The 21,365-nt window shown below is 37.2% G+C and overlaps 1 protein-coding gene across 1 annotated transcript in view; it reads left to right on the top strand.

The window, feature by feature from the left end:
* Positions 1-21,365, top strand: part of LOC100366527 (protein SSUH2 homolog) — a 31,886-nt gene that overhangs the window by 7,989 nt on the left and 2,532 nt on the right. Inside the window, exons 4-9 of the mRNA XM_085496717.1 lie at positions 1,810-1,879; positions 7,137-7,266; positions 7,425-7,613; positions 8,049-8,218; positions 9,105-9,197; positions 15,857-16,064. Coding sequence (XP_085352843.1) covers positions 1,810-1,879; positions 7,137-7,266; positions 7,425-7,613; positions 8,049-8,218; positions 9,105-9,197; positions 15,857-16,064 — 860 coding nt within the window. The remainder of the gene's footprint in view (positions 1-1,809; positions 1,880-7,136; positions 7,267-7,424; positions 7,614-8,048; positions 8,219-9,104; positions 9,198-15,856; positions 16,065-21,365) is intronic.

Genomic DNA, 21,365 nt, shown 5'->3' with positions numbered 1-21,365 from the left:
CATTTAGTTGTAGCCGTAAATATTTGGTCAATGAACAATTTGAAAATCATTATACACACGGAAGTCCTTCGATACTGAAAATCATCGACTCCAGTCTGGTTTACCTTATTTCCCAACTTGCAAAACTGATTTGTATCTTAGTCCAGTTTTTTTTTTTTTTTCTTCTTGAACTGAGGTCAAATCCCAGTCGTTTGTCAAAATATACCGATGTTTTTCAGTGAATAATTGTGAAGCCTGTCACAGCACAAAAAACTATGTGAATCAGTGCCGGAGATTGGATAGTACGACGACCCTTCAATTTGCATCAAATATGCTTTGTTACAACATCATTGATTGGCTGAGATTCACCTGATCAGAGCACGGCCTGGGTCACAGAACCGTATTTGTCTGTATTATCAACAGGACTTTACGAGAGAACCACACCCACATTTTCAACCATGTTTAGCGCGGAAGTTGCCAACAAATGTCGAAAAACTTGTGAATTTTATGGATTCAAATAAAATAAAGCTAGCGATTGGTAAGACTGGTTAATAGTATATCCCCCAATGCTCTTCGAATTTTTTTTTATTTCAAGGTGAGAAATGGATAGTTGAAGTTCCATCGATTTCAAGGCGACTATTTCACCACGACAACACTACGCTCTGTTGTAGTTTCGCGAGGTATAAAAAATATATAATAAATAGTACTTGTTTAATTATTTGGTTTTACAGCCCACAAATTACGGGACGTGATCCCTATGAATTAAGATAAATAAATGCTGATTGTGTTGAATAATGGACGTCGGGACCGTTTGGAGAAACCAACAAGGATCGATATTCCATGGATATTTCAAACAAATTATTGGGACATGGCCGGTAGACATTTCAAACAAATGAAATTATTAACGAAAGACCAGATTTTTCTGTCATACCAAATATATGTGAAATTGACAAATATACAAAGAGTTTAGGTTTATTTTAGCCTTGGACTTCTATTTAGCTTCATGGTCCTTCGGCTTGTTTTCTCTTTGGGGGGGAAAACAACAATATTATACAAATCGTAAACTCAACACAATCAGGAAAAAAAACCCAGACAACCATGTCATACTTCTGTTGAAATACATTTTGTAGCAGTGCATCACGTCAGAATATTGTCTAAAAAAAAATATTCGATCACAGCCAAATCTAGGTCAAAGGGTCAGATTGCGTGCATATAATTATAGATAGTTAAAACAAAAAGTATTTGAACTTTTGATGGTTGTTCAACATCTATGCACAGTTACTAAACTACTAAACTAGTAACCGTGATCTATGAAAACCAGAACATTTTTAGTAGTCCGAATTTTTGCACGGTCGAAAATAAAGGGGAAATTGTCCGGTCAAATTCAACAAGCGGTCGCAAAAATGAGCGATTGAAAAGTGGAAGCGGGCAAGAGGTTGGGCAAAATGAGTACTGTACTTCTTTGTTTGATGAAGTGATGCTGATGCCACATTGTCGCCATAATGAGGCCACAATGAAGCGAAGCGATAACTGACTAACTTTTCAATGTCGCGACATTGATACGACGATGAGACCATAACAATGCCATAATGATGTGACGCTGAAGCAAAGCTGACGCTGAAGTGAAGCCAAAGCTTTCGTGAGAACTGTACTGTAGTTTATTTGCCCCAGAGAGCTTATTCCAATTTCTAATTAAATGTTTTCCTTGCATAATAATACACTGTGCTTCCATCTATAAAGTGTTATACTATTGTAAATGAAAGTTTATATTGTTTTGAATAATGCTCAACAGTTATATACAACATATACTTCTGTTTGAACACATTGCAGGTTTTGTAGTCCCTCCACCACCTCTTACACTGCCAGCAGAAACTGAACGACCTACAGAGGAATACTCATCGTAAGTACATGCTTGGAAACTGTAAACCATTAAATTTTTTGCTTACATAAAGACAAAATATTGCAAAAATTGCTGAAACCCAATAAAATTTTAACTGCTTGCTAAATTTAATTCTCATGAAATGAAAGTAGATTATAGTAATTAACTGAGCATGCTCAGAATCTGACTGTCTTCCTTCAAACAATCCTAAATAAAAAGTCACACTCTGAGATTATTAGGACTATTACATGAAATATTTGTGGGAAATGTAACATTCAAACTAAGACAAAAATAATTAAATCTGTGGGAAATGTAAAATTCAAACTAAGACAAAAATAATTAAATCTGTGGAAAATGTAACATTCAAACTGAGACAAAAATAATTAAATCTGTGGAAAATGTAACATTCAAACTAAGACAAAAATAATTAAATCTGTGGAAAATGTAACATTCAAACTGAGACAAAAATAATTAAATCTGTGGAAAATGTAACATTCAAACTAAGACAAAAATAATTAAATCTGTGGAAAATGTAACATTCAAACTAAGACAAAAATAATTAAATCTGTGGAAAATGTAACATTCAAACTAAGACAAAAATAATTAAATCTGTGGAAAATGTAACATTCAAACTAAGACAAAAATAATTAAATCTGTGGGAAATGTAACATTCAAACTAAGACAAAAATAATTAGATCTGTTTAGATGCGCACATTTCTAAAAGTTTTTAATTTTATTTGAAACAAAGAAAAGAAAGAAAGCGTGTGCCTGCCTTTAGTAATGCAATATTTTTTTCATGCATGTGCAGATGGATTTCCTTGATGTTTCTTATAAAAAAAAGTAGAAAAAAATTGCATGGCAGTCATTTCAGTTTGTTTGAATTTGTTAACGCTATTATGTCCCCAAAATGTGTTTCATAGTAGACCCAAGTCCCCAATATTTGTCCCATAGTAGACCCAAGTCCCCAATATATGTCCCATAGTAGACCCAAGTCCCCAATATATGTCCCATAGTAGACCCAAGTCCCCAATATATGTATCATAGTAGACCCAAGTCCCCAATATATGTCCCATAGTAGACCCAAGTCTCAATATATGTCCCACATTAGACCCAAGTTCCCAATATTTGTCTCCTAGTAGACCCAAGTCCCCAATATATGTCCCATAGTAGACCCAAGTTCCCAATATATGCCACATAGTCCCACATCCTCAATATATGTCCCATAGTAGACCCAAGTCCCCAATATATGTCACATAGTCTCACATCCTCAATATATGTCCCATAGTAGACCCAAGTCCCCAATATATGCCACATAGTCCCACATCCTCAATATATTTCCCATAGTAGACCCAAGTCCCCAATATATGTCACATAGTAGACCCAAGTCCCCAATATATGTCACATAGTAGACCCAAGTCCACAATATATGTCCCATAGTAGACCCAAGTCCCCAATATATGTCCCATAGTAGACCCAAGTCCCCAATATATGTCCCATAGTAGACCCAAGTCCCCAATATATGTCCCATAGTAGACCCAAGTCCACAATATTTGTCACATAGTAGACCCAAGTCCCCAATATATGTCACATAGTAGACCCAAGTCCCCAATATATGTCACATAGTAGACCCAAGTCCCCAATATATGTCACATAGTAGACCCAAGTCCCCAATATATGTCACATAGTAGACCCAAGTCCCCAATATATGTCACATAGTCCCACATCCTCATTATATGTCCCATAGTAGACCCAAGTCCCCAATATATGTCCCATAGTAGACCCAAGTCCCCAGTATATGTCACATAATCCCACATCCTCATTATATGTCCCACAGTAGACCCAAGTCCCAAATATATGTCATAGTCCCACATCCTCAATATATGTCCCATAGTGGACCCAAGTCCCCAATATATGTCCCATAGTAGACCCAAGTCCCCAATATATGCCACATAGTCCCACATCCTCAATATATTTCCCATAGTAGACCCAAGTCCCCAATATATGTCACATAGTCCCACATCCTCATTATATGTCCCATAGTAGACCCAAGTCCCCAATATATGTCCCATAGTAGACCCAAGTCCCCAATATATGTCCCATAGTAGACCCAAGTCCCCAATATATGTCCCATAGTAGACCCAAGTCCCCAATATATGTCACATAGTCCCACATCCTCATTATATGTCCCATAGTAGACCCAAGTCCCCAATATATGTCCCATAATAGACCCAAGTCCCCAATATATGTCCTATAGTAGACCCAAGTCCCCAATATATGTCCCATAATAGACCCAAGTCCCCAATATATGTCCCATAGTAGACCCAAGTCCCCAATATATGTCCCATAGTAGACCCAAGTCCCCAATATATGTCCCATAGTAGACCCAAGTCCCCAATATATGTCACATAGTAGACCCAAGTCCCCAATATATGTCACATAGTAGACCCAAGTCCCCAATATATGTCACATAGTAGACCCAAGTCCCCAATATATGTCACATAGTAGACCCAAGTCCCCAATATATGTCACATAGTAGACCCAAGTCCACAATATATGTCCTATAGTAGACCCAAGTCCCCAATATGTCACATAGTAGACCCAAGTCCACAATATTTGTCACATAGTAGACCCAAGTCCCCAATATATGTCACATAGTAGACCCAAGTCTCAATATATGTCCCACATTAGACCCAAGTTCCCAATATTTGTCTCCTAGTAGACCCAAGTCCCCAATATATGTCCCATAGTAGACCCAAGTTCCCAATATATGCCACATAGTCCCACATCCTCAATATATGTCCCATAGTAGACCCAAGTCCCCAATATATGTCACATAGTCTCACATCCTCAATATATGTCCCATAGTAGACCCAAGTCCCCAATATATGCCACATAATCCCACATCCTCAATATATTTCCCATAGTAGACCCAAGTCCCCAATATATGTCACATAGTAGACCCAAGTCCCCAATATATGTCACATAGTAGACCCAAGTCCACAATATATGTCCCATAGTAAACCCAAGTCCCCAATATATGTCCCATAGTAGACCCAAGTCCCCAATATATGTCCCATAGTAGACCCAAGTCCCCAATATATGTCCCATAGTAGACCCAAGTCCCCAATATATGTCCCATAGTAGACCCAAGTCCCCAATATATGTCCCATAGTAGACCCAAGTCCCCAATATATGTCACATAGTAGACCCAAGTCCACAATATATGTCACATAGTAGACCCAAGTCCCCAATATATGTCCTATAGTAGACCCAAGTCCCCAATATATGTCCTATAGTAGACCCAAGTCCCCAATATATGTCACATAGTAGACCCAAGTCCACAATATATGTCCCATAGTAAACCCAAGTCCCCAATATATGTCCCATAGTAGACCCAAGTCCCCAATATATGTCCCATAGTAGACCCAAGTCCCCAATATATGTCCCATAGTAGACCCAAGTCCACAATATTTGTCACATAGTAGACCCAAGTCCACAATATATGTCACATAGTAGACCCAAGTCCCCAATATATGCCACATAGTCCCACATCCTCATTATATGTCCCATAGTAGACCCAAGTCCCCAATATATGTCCCATAGTAGACCCAAGTTCCCAATATATGCCACATAGTCCCACATCCTCAATATATGTCCCATAGTAGACCCAAGTCCCCAATATATGTCACATAGTCTCACATCCTCAATATATGTCCCATAGTCGACCCAAGTCCCCAATATATGCCACATAATTCCACATCCTCAATATATTTCCCATAGTAGACCCAAGTCCCCAATATATGCCACATAGTAGACCCAAGTCCCCAATATATGTCACATAGTAGACCCAAGTCCCCAATATATGTCACATAGTAGACCCAAGTCCACAATATATGTCCCATAGTAGACCCAAGTCCCCAATATATGTCCCATAGTAGACCCAAGTCCCCAATATATGTCCCATAGTAGACCCAAGTCCCCAATATATGTCCCATAGTAGACCCAAGTCCACAATATTTGTCACATAGTAGACCCAAGTCCCCAATATATGTCACATAGTAGACCCAAGTCCCCAATATATGTCACATAGTCCCACATCCTCATTATATGACCCATAGTAGACCCAAGTCCCCAATATATGTCCCATAGTAGACCCAAGTCCCCAGTATATGTCACATAATCCCACATCCTCATTATATGTCCCACAGTAGACCCAAGTCCCAAATATATGTCATAGCCCCACATCCTCAATATATGTCCCATAGTGGACCCAAGTCCCCAATATATGTCACATAGTCCCACATCCTCATTATATGTCCCATAGTAGACCCAAGTCCCCAATATATGTCCCATAGTAGACCCAAGTCCCCAATATATGCCACATAGTCCCACATCCTCAATATATTTCCCATAGTAGACCCAAGTCCCCAATATATGTCACATAGTCCCACATCCTCATTATATGTCCCATAGTAGACCCAAGTCCCCAATATATGTCCCATAGTAGACCCAAGTCCCCAATATATGTCCCATAGTAGACCCAAGTCCCCAATATATGTCACATAGTCCCACATCCTCATTATATGTCCCATAGTAGACCCAAGTCCCCAATATATGTCCCATAATAGACCCAAGTCCCCAATATATGTCCTATAGTAGACCCAAGTCCCCAATATATGTCCCATAATAGACCCAAGTCCCCAATATATGTCCCATAGTAGACCCAAGTCCCCAATATATGTCCCATAGTAGACCCAAGTCCCCAATATATGTCCCATAGTAGACCCAAGTCCCCAATATATGTCCCATAGTAGACCCAAGTCCCCAATATATGTCACATAGTAGACCCAAGTCCACAATATATGTCACATAGTAGACCCAAGTCCCCAATATATGTCCTATAGTAGACCCAAGTCCCCAATATATGTCACATAGTAGACCCAAGTCCACAATATTTGTCACATAGTAGACCCAAGTCCCCAATATATGTCACATAGTAGACCCAAGTCCCCAATATATGTCACATAGTAGACCCAAGTCCACAATATTTGTCACATAGTAGACCCAAGTCCCCAATATATGTCACATAGTAGACCCAAGTCCACAATATATGTCACATAGTCCCACATCCTCAATATATGTCACATAATAGTCACAAGTTCCTTAATATGTTATGTCACATTAGTTCAGGACATTTGTAAATTATTTCTTAGAATTATTGCATATTCATATCATATACATGTCACATAATAGTCCCAAATTCCAAATGTTATTTCAGTGCTTCCAATATTAGTGAAGACGATGCACGTGCAGCCATGATACAGTTTGTCAGTGAGCACTGTTGCTATGGATCAAAACCTGCTAAAGAAATGGAGATTAGTTCGATTTTACCATCTAGTGCCTTACATGTAAGTATTTCTTCTGGGTGTGTGTGTGTTGCCTTTCTCCTTTTTGCATAGTGGTTGTCACAGGCCATGGGTTTCACCACATTCATGTGTGGAACATGATATTGTGTATAATAAATTACATTTAATTAGTCTCATGAAATGACATGTTTTGTTTTCAGTATCAACTTGAGACATTTTCAGAAAGTCGTGAAACCAGTCGTGATTTTGTACATTACAAGGGACGCAAACCTTTAATGGGGCCAATGCATGGAATGGCACCCCCACCATGGAACATCATGTGTTCACCGACAAATCTATTTCAGGATGAAGTCAAAGAGTTGGAAGTTCCCTACACAGCCTTTGCTGCAGTAAGATATAAGATACACTTGTTATTTATGTTTGTATCAGTGAATATTCATGAGAGAAAACTCCCCAAAACTAAAGAAATATATTGTACTTTATGAAACGCTGGATTCAACTCAGTCATGGAAAATGTGAATATATAGATATTGTCTACAATTATTTTGCTTATTTGTCCATGACTTGTTTAGTAAACAGTCTTGTGTTTGAACAAGGTAAAAACCATTATTGTGAATGCCTTTGTTATGTTAAAATCAGAAAAAAAATTCACAAACAGCATGACATTGAGTCAAAATTGAATCAAGCAGTAACTGACAATTGAATAGTGTTGGTGCTACTATTGTTGTATCTTACCATTGAACAACTTTATGTAATTTTTATTAATTTGATTTTCGCCATGAGTGATGTAGAGTGTGCACATTTTACATCAAAATATATTCCAGAGATGTCACAATTGTGATGGTCGTGGCTTTAACCGTTGCTATCGATGTCATGGGCGTGGTCGTGTACGATGCGGGTCATGTCATGCCAGTGGTCACACATGGCGTACAGATGCTGAAGGTCAGAGGCACCAAGAAACATGTCATTCATGCCATGGATCAGGAAGAAAATGGTAAATCTAAATTATGATTTCTTTTCAATAGGTAAATTTTACTTCATATTCACTGGGTCTTCATTTACATTTGTAGGTGTGCTAATAATACAATATTGTATGCGGCGTTGGGGTTAATTAAACTTTGTTGCTTCTTTTACACAAGGTATCTTTTATATAACTACTGGTAAAAAGGTTTGACATGCAATAATGTCAGTTCTCAGTATAATATTGGTTGTGATGGCAAATCCCACCTTAGTCATTATCAGGTCAAGCTAGCAAAGACATCCACGACTATGCCATCTATAATTGTCTGCATCAGAATCAGGCAGGTTTATGGGAGGTGTCAGGTGTCAGAATGTATAATATACTTGGTCAATATGTTTTTGCGATCATGGCTGACATCCAGAGTAAAAGTTCACTAACAAGCTTTCACTTCAAAAATATGGCAAATAATTAGAAATGTTCCATGACACTAGTTGCCATTTTATAAAAAAATGTTCCATGTTCTAGATAATTGTAAGACAACTGACTCTTTGGTGGTCTACCATATGACCATACCACTCATAACATCTATTAACTCAGGATATATGGTCAAAACATTGCTATTTTCATGAGGATATCTGTATTTTATCAGTTACGTGTGCAATTCAATAGACTTGTTGATACTCTAAGCTGCTGAAAATTCAATCACAGCCAAATCAACATTAGATGTTTGGCTGTTTAATACATTAAACAATTTATGACCCAGATATACCGTAATTGTTGCATTTGGTAAACGGTACATACTAATTTATACGTCTAATGCTACAAAGAACATAGTCAACTATGTCCTCAAAACACAAGACAATTCTTTATAAAGTATCCTGAAACAAGCAGTTGCCAACTATGTTTAATATATTTGCAGGTGTTACACATGTGGAGGTGATGGTCGAATCACATGTGCTTCCTGCAAAGGATACCGTATGCTGAAACATTACGTCAAGTTGACTGTCAGATTGTAAGTACTTGTATTGTACATACTGTTATGTAAAGTTGACTGTCAGATTGTAAGTACTTGTATTGTACATATTATGTCAAGTTGACTGTCAGATTGTAAGTACTTGTATTGGACATACTGTTATGTCAAGTTGACTGTCAGATTGTAAGTACTTGTATTGGACATATTGTTATGTCAAGTTGACTGTCAGATTGTAAGTACTTGTATTGTACATACTGTTATGTCAAGTTGACTGTCAGATTGTAAGTACTTGTATTGGACATACTGTTATGTCAAGATGACTGTCAGATTGTAAGTACTTGTATTGGACATATTGTTATGTCAAGTTGACTGTCAGACTGTAAGTACTTGTATTGGACATACTGTTATGTCAAGTTGACTGTCAGATTGTAAGTACTTGTATTGGACATATTGTTATGTCAAGTTGACTGTCAGATTGTAAGTACTTGTATTGGACATACTGTTATGTCAAGATGACTGTCAGACTGTAAGTACTTGTATTGGACATACTGTTATGTCAAAATGACTGTCAGATTGTAAGTACTTGTATTGGACATATTATGTCAAGTTGACTGTCAGATTGTAAGTACTTGTATTGTACAAACTGTTATGTCAAATTGACTGTCAGATTGTAAGTACTTGTATTGGACATATTGTTATGTCAAGTTGACTATTAGATTGTAAGTACTTGTATTGTACATACTGTTATGTCAAGTTGACTGTCAGATTGTAAGTACTTGTATTGGACATATTGTTATGTCAAGTTGACTATTAGATTGTAAGTACTTGTATTGTACATACTGTTATGTCAAGTTGACTGTCAGATTGTAAGTACTTGTATTGGACATACTGTTATGTCAAGATGACTGTCAGATTGTAAGTACTTGTATTGGACATATTATGTCAAGTTGACTGTCAGATTGTAAGTACTTGTATTGTACAAACTGTTATGTCAAATTGACTGTCAGATTGTGAGTACTTGTATTGGACATATTGTTATGTCAAGTTGACTGTCAGATTGTAAGTACTTGTATTGGACATATTGTTATGTCAAGTTGACTATTAGATTGTAAGTACTTGTATTGGACATATTGTTATGTCAAATTGACTGTCAGATTGTAAGTACTTGTATTGTACAAACTGTTATGTCAAATTGACTGTCAGATTGTGAGTACTTGTATTGGACATACTGTTATGTCAAATTGACTGTCAGATTGTAAGTACTTGTATTGTACAAACTGTTATGTCAAATTGACTGTCAGATTGTGAGTACTTGTATTGGACATATTGTTATGTCAAATTGACTGTCAGATTGTAAGTACTTGTATTGTACAAACTGTTATGTCAAATTGACTGTCAGATTGTGAGTACTTGTATTGGACATATTGTTATGTCAAGTTGACTATTAGATTGTGAGTACTTGTATTGTACATACTGTTATGTCAAATTGACTGTCAGATTGTGAGTACTTGTATTGGACATATTGTTATGTCAAGTTGACTATTAGATTGTAAGTACTTGTATTGGACATACTGTTATGTCAAGTTGACTGTCAGATTGTAAGTACTTGTATTGTACATACTGTTATGTCTAGTTGACTGTCAGATTGTAAGTACTTGTATTGGACATATTGTTATGTCAAGTTGACTGTCAGATTGTAAGTACTTGTATTGTACATACTGTTATGTCAAATTGACTGTCAGATTGTAAGTACTTGTATTGGACATATTGTTATGTCAAGTTGACTGTCAGATTGTAAGTACTTGTATTGTACATACTGTTATGTCAAGTTGACTGTCAGATTGTAAGTACTTGTATTGGACATAATGTTATGTCAAGTTGACTGTCAGATTGTAAGTACTTGTATTGTACATACTGTTATGTCAAATTGACTGTCAGATTGTAAGTACTTGTATTGGACATAATGTTATGTCAAGTTGACTATTAGATTGTAAGTACTTGTATTGTACATACTGTTATGTCAAGTTGACTATTAGATTGTAAGTACTTGTATTGTACATACTGTTATGTCAAGTTGACTGTCAGATTGTAAGTACTTGTATTGGACATATTGTTATGTCAAGTTGACTATTAGATTGTAAGTACTTGTATTGGACATACTGTTATGTCAAGTTGACTATTAGATTGTAAGTACTTGTATTGTACATACTGTTATGTCAAGTTGACTGTCAGATTTTAAGTACTTGTATTGGACATATTGTTATGTCAAGTTGACTATTAGATTGTAAGTACTTGTATTGGACATACTGTTATGTCAAGTTGACTATTAGATTGTAAGTACTTGTATTGGACATACTGTTATGTAAAGTTGACTATTAGATTGTAAGTACTTGTATTGTACATACTGTTATGTCAAGTTGACTGTCAGATTGTAAGTACTTGTATTGGACATACTGTTATGTCAAATTGACTGTCAGATTGTAAGTACTTGTATTGGACATAATGTTATGTCAAGTTGACTATTAGATTGTAAGTACTTGTATTGTACATACTGTTATGTCAAGTTGACTATTAGATTGTAAGTACTTGTATTGGACATAATGTTATGTCAAGTTGACTGTCAGATTGTAAGTACTTGTATTGGACATATTGTTATGTCAAGTTGACTGTCAGATTGTAAGTACTTGTATTGGACATACTGTTATGTCAAGTTGACTGTCAGATTGTAAGTACTTGTATTGGACATACTGTTATGTAAAGTTGGCTGTCAGATTGTAAGTACTTGTATTGAACATACTGTTATGTCAAGTTGACTGTCAGATTGTAAGTACTTGTATTGGACATACTGTTATGTAAAGTTGACTATTAGATTGTAAGTACTTGTATTGGACATACTGTTATGTAAAGTTGGCTGTCAGATTGTAAGTACTTGTATTGAACAAACTGTTATGTCAAATTGACTGTCAGATTGTAAGTACTTGTATTGGACATATTGTTATGTCAAGTTGACTGTCAGATTGTAAGTACTTGTATTGTACATACTGTTATGTAAAGTTGACTATTAGATTGTAAGTACTTGTATTGGACATACTGTTATGTAAAGTTGACTATTAGATTGTAAGTACTTGTATTGTACATACTGTTATGTCAAGTTGACTGTCAGATTGTAAGTACTTGTATTGGACATATTGTTATGTCAAGTTGACTGTCAGATTGTAAGTACTTGTATTGGACATACTGTTATGTAAAGTTGACTATTAGATTGTAAGTACTTGTATTGGACATACTGTTATGTCAAATTGACTGTCAGATTGTAAGTACTTGTATTGGACATATTGTTATGTCAAGTTGACTGTCAGATTGTAAGTACTTGTATTGTACATACTGTTATGTAAAGTTGACTATTAGATTGTAAGTACTTGTATTGGACATACTGTTATGTAAAGTTGACTATTAGATTGTAAGTACTTGTATTGTACATACTGTTATGTCAAGTTGACTGTCAGATTGTAAGTACTTGTATTGGACATATTGTTATGTCAAGTTGACTGTCAGATTGTAAGTACTTGTATTGGACATACTGTTATGTCAAGTTGACTATTAGATTGTAAGTACTTGTATTGGACATACTGTTATGTAAAGTTGACTATTAGATTTAAGTACTTGTATTGGACATACTGTTATGTCAAGTTGACTGTCAGATTGTAAGTACTTGTATTGGACATACTGTTATGTCAAGTTGACTGTCAGATTGTAAGTACTTGTATTGTACATACTGTTATGTCAAATTGACTGTCAGATTGTAAGTACTTGTATTGGACATAATGTTATGTCAAGTTGAGTGTCAGATTGTAAGTACTTGTATTGGACATACTGTTATGTCAAATTGACTGTCAGATTGTATAAAGTACTTGTATTGGACATACTGTTATGTCAAGTTGACTATTAGATTGTAAGTACTTGTATTGGACATACTGTTATGTCAAATTGACTGTCAGATTGTATAAAGTACTTGTATTGGACATACTGTTATGTCAAGTTGACTATTAGATTGTAAGTACTTGTATTGGACATACTGTTATGTCAAGTTGAGTGTCAGATTGTAAGTACTTGTATTGAACATACTGTTATGTCAAGTTGACTATTAGATTGTAAGTACTTGTATTGAACATACTGTTATGTAAAGTTGACTATTGGATTTAAAGTGAACCTAAATGCAGCCTTAATTTATAGTTGTGTATATTCTAAACTGTATTTGAAATAATATTGCAGTGGTTTAATTTTGTTTTATTTATAACTGTACTAGCTTGGATAGGCATTTGAAGTGCTTGCAATGAAACACCATGGAGGCCATTCATGGAGGGGAATAAATAACGAACGAACATATTTAACATCCGGGTACTTTTCAAAGCTCTGATGTTTTAGTATCTGATCGCATTCGTTAAAGTACCGTATTTCCTCGATCGTAAGCCCCTCCCGAGTATGAAGCCCAACCCTCTATTTTTACTTGGTATTTATCGAGTTGAGAGCATTCACGATTATAAGCCCAGAGTGTTTTTACTGGGCGTCAATGATATTCTTTAAAATATGCGTGTAAAAGGTGTGTTTCATTTCATAATAATCGTGATTGGCATGGTAGTTTGGTTCATACTTTCAGTTTTATGAGAAAACTCGCATTAAATTCAGAGTGCATGGCGAACGTACACAACGTGGTTCGCATCCTTTCTATTCTGTCATTTACTCAGGATGATCCCCGATGTTGCAATTCTGGAGTAATCCATATTTCTTTGAGTAGTAGCTTTCGAAAAGCCAAAAATGTGATCGTTAAGTAGTGTACCTGGTTATTGGACATGGTATACTTTGAGACTACCATGAAAGGCCTAGGGTTTGAACGATGAGACATGTTAGCGACCGAGAAAGGTGTTTAAATTCTTCCTCCACACTCAGTTTACCCACGGTTACTATTAACCGTCGTTTATATCTCGGAAATTGCGAATCGCCAGTTTTTAGGGAAAAAAATCATCATTTTTTCGATGCAATCAGTGCTACAGATCGCATTTTAACATTGCGGTAATTCACTTCCGCATTGCGTTAAAAAATCATCGTCAATAATCGGAAAATTTCATCATTACGACACATCATTTTGATTGGTTAATGAAAGACATGACCTGTTATGTCAAAGAAAGTTGTTCCAAGTCAAATCATGCTGAAAAACCTCATGGTGGAAAATTGCTTTGCTTTGTGAGTTTGCGTACGATCGAAAAACATACCAAAACGAAGATAATGATAAATGCCTTTGTCCACTGTTTCCTCACAGACCCTACCCATTGTTTCACCGTGAATTCAGACGGTATGTACATAAATTGTATTGTAATAAAATGTGTGTGTTTTTTATGAAGATGTTTGTTTCTTCATTGTAAGTGTCATTCAAATCAATTTTTTTTTCAAAAATAAGTATTATTTCACCGAGCCTGCGTGGTGAACGAATAGCTTTTTTGGATAATATTTCGTTGTTTGCAAGATGGTTACAGTGTTTAACCCCAAAACAAAATAATTTTTTCTGAGTTGATCCTTGAGTACAAGCTCATCCTTTACTTTTCCCTTACATGTTCATGCCTCCGGGCTTATGATCAGGGAAGTACGGTATACTGTGAAGATTCAGATCAGTCCAGTGTGAGTGATGAGAGTATATCGTCGACAATGCCCCTTGTTCGGATGATAGTTTTATTTCAAATTACACGGAAATCTGTGAACAATCTGCTTGGTGTTCCTGTGACACTTGTCCCATGATTTGCCAGTGCAGCCCCGTGAATACATGGACGAAAATGTTTCCACAACCACCCTACGAACTCAAGATGCATACTCCAGCATCCATACTTGCATGCCGCACAGTGCAGTACTGGAAACAGCATTTATTAGACAGTTAGACAAAAAACAAAACAAAATGCCTGTCTCGATCAATCGCACATCCATAATGTTCGTATGTTGATACGCTTGTAAATAACATTAACGTAAAAGTTGAAACAACCTAGACTAGAAGTCAATTCACCTGTCCAGCCAACTATGGCTCCCTAAGTTGCTTATATTTAATCAGATACTATTTCATCATCATGCTTTGTTACCTTACCTGTTTATACCTCATGAGGGCATTTTTTTATGGCAAGATGGCGCAAACGGAAGTTCTTCGCAGGTTTATGGTTTCTCATATTTAAATCATCATAACTCTGAAGATAATCATTTTTTTTACAAATTTATAATCAATATACATAACTTGATAAATGCAAACACCAAAATAGGCTCAATTTAGTTCCCCTTTAAGTACTTGTGTTGGACATACTGTTATGTAAAGTTGACTATTGGATTTAAGTACTTGTATTGGACATTGTGGAGGTTTCCATAATATAACTGTAGTGTGTATACATAAAACAATCCTGAATAGAAGTAAATAGTAACAGTAGAGCCTTGTAATGTTACACATTGGTGTTCAATATTTTCATGATTTATGTGTAAAGCTATACATCATATCAAATACTGTGTTACAAACATTGATTATGAGAATTGATACTTTGTATGAATAATTAAGCCAGCTGATATTTAAGTTATATAACTAAAACTGTCCAGTTTTCAAATATACATAAATATGAACTACTCTTGGCAGGTTATAAATTAACATCAATTGTAAATATATTTTTCCCCAGTGTAAACCACCTGAGTGATTATATATTGGAGAAGTCAGACATGCCCGATGAACTTATTAGAGGTGTCAGTGGTACCACCATCTTTGAACAGACATTACCATTTGTATGGCCCATATCAGCATATCCAGTGCCGGAAATCAGTGCTAATTCTCAGAGATTAGTTGCAGAACATCGTCAAACATTTAATATGGAGAGACAGTTACAGCAGGTGAGACAGACAACATTATTATGATTGATTATCAATTTTATAGAACCTAAGATCTGTGTTTCCATGATATGTGTAATGACATACTGAAGGTTCAACGTCAAGCTTATAATATTTAATTATTACAATAAATTTGTGAACCTATTATTTATATTTGCATGTTAAAACATGTGATATCTACCCCATGTGACTTAAGTGGCTTTAAGTTGTGACCACTTGTTGAAATCAACCAGGGATTTCTGAATTTTCAAGAGCATGCCCATCTGTCTTTATTGACATTGTCTTTTTGCAAACTACTGTAAAACCATTTATTTTCACCGACATTTCATTATTTTGATGCATATTCACTGAGCTTTTTATTTTCACGAAATTGTTGAGGAAACAATGAGCTTCATTGTTATTTTACATGTTCACATAGATGTAATTTAGTGGATTTTACTTATCAATAGCGAAATTAAAACCCAGTGAGTTATTAATACATTTACAGTACATTATGAAATTTTGTTTTCTGTCCAAATAGTCTGTATTGATAACTATTATTTTAACGTGCAGTGTGGGAGTCGATAGAAAGCATGTTGTCAACAATGCTCAATATATACACTATTTCTGTCACACTTCTACTTTATTGAATAAAATAGTACAAATAATAACCATTAATATGTTCCAAGTCAGTGTAGAACGCGTGTCACTGTCAGTGAGAAAATAAAATAATCGGACCTCTAATCTGAATCACTGTCCGAATAAATAACTCATGGACGTTTAGTCGGGACCACGACAGAACTTGAACTGGACGACTATGATACACAGTTGTGTATGTTGTAGTTAAAAGTTCCTCTACAGAATTGTGCATTGGCAAACATGCCGTGCAGCTGAGGTACTCCATTGATGGGATGGCTTTCGTTGACAGCGGTCGTAGCTGAGCTGCACGCTACAACTTCGTTTGAACTGGATAAAAATGGCAGACAAAAATGTGTTTACAAAATAAAAATTGTTTGGTAGCAAATGGAAATACCATGTTCATTTGCATATCAATCGTGAAAATACCGAAAACATTATTGCATGGGTGATATGCAAATTTGTTTTAGTCAAAATAAGTGACTGCCTAAAAGTACCATTACTGTTGTTCAAATTTCATGTCACTCGGCAAGTATATTTATATACCCCAAGGGAAAAATATCGTACTTCTAAATATGGTTTATTTCTGCTATGTTTCGAAAAACAGTACTCCTGAAGGGACTACTTTGTTTGCTCCCAGACCTCATTTGCATATGGGGTGTTGAAATACTGATTTTGATTTCAGAGACGAATCAAAATAAACTGCAGTACATATGTAATAATTCAAAGTATGCATTCAGACAGTATACAGTTGCATCAATCTCTGCTATGCATCAGTTGATACTTCAGCTATATTATCTTCATGCAGCATCTTCACAATAACCTCATATTAATTTATGTTGTATACATGACATGTTTACTACATCGCCTACCAGAAAGTCCGTGGAAATAATAAATTTCATTTATTACTCGTTAGGCTTAATTACAGATTACAACCCCAAACAGAAACAATTAGGGAATATATCCGGGTCCACAACAAACACCCAAGGGTAGCAATCACTATAGAAAAAAAGGCCTTTCCTGAAGGGTCACTCTCAAGGTACTCGCGCAAGAGAGGCTCAGTCGGTTCATTCTCTTTTGTTTCTGCGACCAATGGGTGCAGATATTTTTCAGCTCCACTGCTACACACGACAGGAGAACAGATTACAGTTTTATGACTGAGTATCTAGGAGTATAGTGTTGGCGATCGACTCCATTATGGTAAAGGCTTTCTATTATTCGGGGCCCCATTTTTTACCCGGATTCCGAATTCTGGCGCGGTGAATTTTCTCGTATTTTTCACGATCTTATTTCGTAATTTTTTCCTGACTGCATATTGCCTAAGTCGTGAAAAAAGACGAAGAATGTCCCGACGCAACAGTCGGGACGTGAGACATGCTCATTCTTCCTTAAACAAATGCCTGCTTGGGACCTACAGTCTCCGTTGTGTAGGGACTCGGGGTATTGCCTAGAGGGTCTCTGCGATCAATGGGACCCCAAAAACATGGTTGCATTACGAGGTGAAAAGCGGAAGGCAAGCGATAAAAAGGGGAAATCTCAAATCGCTGACATTGACACTGTGTACCGAGGTAGAATCGGTACGGCCTTTAGAGACTGAACCGGTTCAATCCACAGAGACTTCATCGTTACTGGCGCAGCCTGAGTTGCTTGCGCAATCACAGGGACCGGCCCTGTTGTCTTGTCTTTTCTTACCGGTACAAGTCAAGGTGACCAGCTTTCCCATGGTGAAGAGATGGCTTGGAAGGCCTGGATGCGTAATCTGGCTTCAAGTCAACTCCCTTCTGCAGTTTCAGGGTACAACGCAGAAGGACCTGGGGGGGGGGGTCGTGGGGCATTGGTTGATATACTGCTGTCCCTCCACCGCTAGGGCTAGGGTCAGGTGTGTCTCACCCCCCCAATGACCTCTCCTTTGGAGAATCAGTGGGGGGGGGGGGCAACTCACATCAGTGGGAAAGGGACCGTCCACTTTTTTCATAGAAGGGGGCCCTCTTGGCAGGAGCGGTTTTGGTTGAGCGTGAGACAGTTATGGGTCTGTACGCCTACCCTAATCCAGCGGGAGACTACTCTCATCGCCTGTGGTGAAGGTCTTGGGGGCATGACCGGCTATTTTTGGACCAGTTAGCGGAAGTGGTGAACGGTTTGGCGGTTGCCGAGGATCAGTGTATCCAATTGAAGCAATCGTTCCTTTTCGCCAAGGTAGCGAGTCCTTCTGGTCAACAGTTCAAATCAAAACCACAAGGTGGCTCAGGCATTAAGTCCTCCGCTCGCATGACAACTAGCAAGGATCAAAGCGCACAAGCGCTATTTCATCTTCACGCGTGGAAGCTGTCAATAAACTCACGCAAGCGCAAGGCTTTTCTGCACAGTTGTCCAAGTTCCTCGCTTCGCACAGTCGGACGATACCAGGCGTTTGTACAAATCCAGATGGAGACTGTACATTAATTGGTGTGACTGAAGGGAGATTGATCATCTCAGTCCCTCTATTAGTGAGGTAGCCGATTTTTTCCTATATTTATTTGATCAAGGAAAATCTATATCAACAATTTTTGAATATCGGTCAGTTTTATTCCCAGTTTTATCAGAATCTGCTGGACTGAAACTGGCTTCGAGTTCTATTATGATGCAATCTGATTAAAATCTGATGTAGTGTACAGGCTTTAATTATTTTGGCTATAAACTTATTTTAATTTTATTTTTTATTACTTTTGTTATTAATGCCTTTTTATTTTATAATTTTACTTTGATTTTGATTTTTTTTAAATTCCGCCCTACATACATCTGATCCGACGCCTACGTAAGTCCCATTCAAATCTCGCGTAAGTAACAGCCAATCACAGGCCCCCTTTTATACAGGCTGTCGGTTGCTTACTTTTCAGTGTAGTGTACATTATATTTTGCCTACTTGAATAAACCATTAATAGAAAATTGCTAGTATATTTTTATTTACAAAAGAAATTCCACAGCATTTTACAATTTTTGTCATTACATTGAATATTTTGTTCACTTCCAACAAATGTTTACACTTCCTGATACATCTTCGCCAGCCAAGGTTCGTTTATTCAGTCATCGCTTCAATTTTACATCAAACACTGAGCATAATTATCTAGAATGGAAGCAAAAAAATAAGTAAATCGTAATGATTAGAACACTGTAAACAGCTATAGTAAACAATGCAAATTTTAAATTGTATAACGGTCACCGGCCCACGGCATCGACGCAGAAAATTGGAGCAAACAAATATTTCCTGATCAATTGCGATGTGTTCCAAATAAAAAATATTTTATTCCAGTCCAAATCAGCTCAATTACTTTAATAAAGAGTTATTGTATAATGTACAAAATGTTGATACATTTTGATGATTATTTACAGCTACGGCTTCAATACCGTAGACTGTTTTGACCCGATCGTCAACAAAACATCACCCGTCTCCAGGGCAAGCGACTGGAAAAAGACACCGGTGTTCGGTCAAACCGGTGGAAACAAAATCGTCACTTCCAGAATAACTACGCAAAATAACGATCTAAACTTGAACCATTCGAGCCACAATATAAACTTAAAAAAATGACTTTCGTTGCATTTGACAATGATAGACTTACCAAAAGGCCGTGTTCTTCTCGGTCGCTAACGTTGGTATAATCCGCCATTTTATTTGAGTGTGTTTGCCACCTGACTCTGCCCAGTGACGTCATCATGTGCGCTATAGAAGAAGGTCTGTGATTCGTTGACTAAAATCGTCGACAGTGGGTCTCGTTGAAATCTCGTTACATAGGCATCGGCTCAGATGTATGTAGGGCGGAATTTAAAAAAAATCACAAAATCAAAGTAAAATAGTAAAATAAAAAGGCATTAATAACAAAAGCAATAAAACATAAAATTAAAACAAGTTTATAGCCAAAATAATTAAAGCCCGTACACTACATCAGATTTTAATCAGATTGTATTATGATACAACTGTTTAAGTCTTTCCGCTCAAAGAGACCAAGGGGCTAGCGAATTCTCCTGACTGGGACTTGTCGTTGGTTCTAACAGTGTTACGACACCCCTCCTTCGAACCTATGGATAAGGCGGACATGAGGTATGTTACTATGAAAACAGTTTTTCTTTTGGTGTCAGGGAGGCGGCGCTCAGAGATAGGAGCACTGTCCTTTAGTGACGGATGTGCCTCCTTTATGAACTTACAAGTTATTTTGAAGACTCGGTTGGGCTTTCTTGCCAAGAATCAAATCCCTGGGCGTGACCCTGAGCCGATCGTCATCCCACGCCTCACTAACTTAGTCGGCAAGGAGGACCGCCAGAAACGGATTCAATGTCGCGTCCAAACTCTGAGCTGGTACTGCGACCGCACCAAGGTGTCTAGGGGCAGTGAGAAGCGTATGTTTGTCTGTTATGGGCGGGGCAAATAGAGGCACCCTGATTCAAATATCACCATTTCACGGTGGATTGTTGATACGGTAGTGGACGCGTATAACTTAACTGCTCGTTTGGTGCGTCACCAGGCACACAAAGTGCGCAGGATGGCCAACTCATTGGCTTTGATGTCTGGGGCCTCGCTCGAGCAGGTGCTCTGAGCAGAGTTCTGGATATCTTAGAATGTCTTCATTAACTATTACCTGAGGAACCTCCAAACGCTGGAGGAGGGTCTCTACAGGTTGGGTCCAATGGTGACGGGTCAGACAGTGTTCGTTGACC

This window comes from Saccoglossus kowalevskii, chromosome 3 (genome assembly GCF_978046115.1).
Source record: "Saccoglossus kowalevskii chromosome 3, keSacKowa6.1, whole genome shotgun sequence".
NCBI lineage: Eukaryota > Metazoa > Hemichordata > Enteropneusta > Harrimaniidae > Saccoglossus > Saccoglossus kowalevskii.
Note: the sequence above shows the minus strand (reverse complement) of the source record. Positions and strands in the feature narration are given on the sequence as shown.